Genomic DNA, 3119 nt, shown 5'->3' on the forward strand with positions numbered 1-3119 from the left:
GACGAGTTGCGGACCAAGCGCATAAACTGTTCTGACCAGACACCGAGCTTCACCCAAACGAAAATAAATAAATATTAATAAATCGTTGAAAGAACGGAAGCACCGCAAAAGCGCTGAGAATGCAATTTGCCCGCTCCCTGCCAGAGTGTTGAGTTTCAGAATACCGGTCAAACTTATCAGACTTGTTAGAATCAGCCAAACTAAAAGCACAACCAGTAGAAGGTTGATGGAAAGTTCGCTACTCTCTTCGCTACCCCCAAGGGATTGTGCCAAAATGAATGAATTTACAGATGCCGATGGATGTATTTTACAATACATATTTTATAGTGCGGTCTTTATAGTTTATAGTCTTTATTCCAATACATAAAATATTACGCATGAAGTGGTCGACGTTCGAAAGTGTATTCTGTTGTAAACCAGCTCGACGCTGCACTACAAAGAGGGCAACTAGTCCGTTTATGCGATTGTTAACAGCATCATCTATTGTATTGTCACCGCCTGTTTTGTTCCTGAGGCAAAACGGAAGAAATCTATTGATTAGAAGCAGGTCTTACTGAATTAGTTGTAGTGTTAACCAGCTCCGTTGTCATCGCGTTTTGATGTGATCCCCTAATGTTTCTGCCAACGGCTTGCGAAAATATTACTCGACGAATAGTAAATGTTTGTATAGATTCTTGTGTCCCTGAAGCCAAAGGCCCCGCGGTAGAGACCTGATTTTGAGGAGGTCTCACTAAATTGGGTTGCGCATTAACGGCCATCTGCGATGTTGTTGCATTTCCCGCTGTAACTGACGGCTCTGCTCGAAGTGTTGACGGTTGTCTGTACGTTCTTAAAGAGCCTGCCGTAGTACGAGCTTGTTGAGCCGACTGCAACACTGGACCAGATTCCGCGACCCGCGGAATCACCCGCGACGGCGTAGATGTCATCCCTGAAGGAAGCGCTCTCGTGACAGATACTTGTTGAAGAGGCCTTACTGAATATGATGCCGCATTATCCACCAACCGTTGAACAGTTGACAATCTGGCTGGATCGCTGTTTAGTGAAACATTCTTTGGCATTAGTGTCGGCTGATTGTTAATACCGAAACAAACGCTTTTCCTGCGAGGTGGCGGCGGCCGCACAACCGACGGGTTTGCTACAGAGAATTGCATTGGCGAAACGGATACAACGGTATCGTCGTGATGCTGGCCGATTGTCGATGGATCCGGGTTGCTTGCTGCACCATTCAAAAGAGTGAAAGATTCACCCGATGGCGGCTTCCGGATCATCAAATTATTCCGAATGGCGGCAAATTCGACACTTTCTTGCGGAGCATCAAACAAATCTCTGCACACACGTATGCTACCATAGGTGCTGTGCCGACGATGCTTTATGCCAACCTTTGGAGACTTTGTGGCAGGGCTTGACGATTCTGTCACCGTTGGATCAGAACTTTTATCTACCGAGGAGAAACTGGAAGGATTCCCGAGTAGATCCGCTTCGTTCTGCGCCCTAGTAATGTCCAGCGATTGCATGGCAATAGATTCGCATGTCGTTTTACCTTGATCAACAGACGGTTGTTGATCGTCAGCCGGCGGCTTCTCAACAGCAATCGACGATGCTTCGTCAGTAGATTTGCCATTTAGTGACAATGGCTTTTGATTTGCAGTATCGGCATCAACAAGAGTATTTACATTACTATCAAGATTTTCTGTTTGCGCACTGGACATACTCTGAGCAATAGCTACAGGTTTCAAACCAGTAATACTTTGTTGCTCGTTTTTGTGTGATGCTCCAACGTTTGAAGCAGCGATCTGTTCTTTCGAAACATTGGACAACCGTTTCAAGGGAATGCTAACGCGTGGTACAGGGGTACGCGTGGTGGGTACAGTAGTATGCAATGGATTTTGGCTTTGGTCCTCTTTTCCTTTTGTTTGCAAAACCTTGCTATTGACACGATGCTTGTTGGGCATCAATGACTCCTTTTCTCGGCAATTTTTATCTGCCAAACCTCCACTTACAGAGGAGCACGGGGACCTATTGATGTCCATCCCTTTGCTTACTGTATCCTTTGGGATGTTTGGTGCAATTCGCATCTTTTTACGAAAATCTGTTTTACTTGTAGCATTCTTCATTGGAACACTACTGCATTCAATATTCCTGGGATCGGGTGTGGCACTTTTTCCTGGGGGTTTTAAATTATCTGCGGACTTTGGATCATTTTTAAGTTTTTGGTTCGATTCTCGATTCGAGATCGGTGATACATTTGCGTCAGCTGCTCTCAATAGCGTGTTAGAACCACTCCTTGCCACCATATTTTTTCCCGCTTTGGCAACCTTCGTTCTGCTTTCCGATTCATCGGAACCGTTATTGGCCTTCCGTTTTCTGTTTGCTTGACTGTCCGCTTTCTTTTCAAAATCGGCTTGTTCTGTGGCCACAATCAATGCCGTTTGATTGCCCTGTGCAGTGCAAGCCATTTCCGGTGCGCTCTCGTTTGTTACTGGGTTTTTGCTACTCTGTGTGGGTTTCTGAATTCCTTGTTTTGATAATTGCTTCGATCCCGGCAGCTTACTAGTCGGTTTCTTCGTTTTTGAAGAAATGTTTGAGTGGTCTGTGCCAACGATATCGTTTCGTGAATTCCCATTGTTATCATACTGCGCCAAGCTCTTCGAAGTTGCTGGAGATTCTGGAGTTGGAGTTGCATGGTCTGCGATGGGCGGTATGTCTTTCACGCTTGTAGCAATATCAACACAGTCAGTGCTTTTAGAGCTGCTTGGAGTGTCAAGGTTTTTATCACGTTTACGACTCAACACCGCATAATTCTTGATAACACGAGACTTATCCTGAAGATATGTATTGTTTCTTCTATTAAATTCATAAGAGTCAGCCAAACATTGTGTACAGATTCTTGTTGTGCACTTATCAATGGGAGTAACCTAGGGAAGATACAAGAGGGGCGCATAATTTGCATGCCAATACTTTCAACGTAAAATGCTATTGATAAAAGACTACGTGAATACTTTACATTTATGTTGAACACATCTCTAATGATCTTGTTCAGATTGTTGACCGTAAACACATCGATGAGGGAACGATCATTGCTGGTGCCCAAACACAGCCGACAGCATGTCTCGAAAAGA

The 3119-nt window shown here is 44.6% G+C and overlaps 1 protein-coding gene across 1 annotated transcript; it reads right to left on the reverse strand.

Moving 5' to 3' along the window:
• Window positions 1-391: 391 nt before the first annotated feature.
• On the reverse strand, window positions 392-3113 carry LOC131214509 (uncharacterized). Its single transcript, XM_058208877.1, has 2 exons — window positions 3005-3113; window positions 392-2915 (listed from the first exon to the last, which is right to left on the reverse strand). Exon 2 carries the CDS (start codon window positions 2454-2456, stop codon window positions 531-533), a length of 1926 nt encoding a protein of 641 aa, XP_058064860.1. The 5' UTR covers window positions 2457-2915; window positions 3005-3113; the 3' UTR covers window positions 392-530.
• Window positions 3114-3119: the final 6 nt, after the last annotated feature.

Source organism: Anopheles bellator, unplaced genomic scaffold, assembly GCF_943735745.2.
Source record: "Anopheles bellator unplaced genomic scaffold, idAnoBellAS_SP24_06.2 scaffold01214_ctg1, whole genome shotgun sequence".
In the NCBI taxonomy this organism is placed as follows: Eukaryota; Metazoa; Arthropoda; class Insecta; order Diptera; family Culicidae; genus Anopheles; species Anopheles bellator.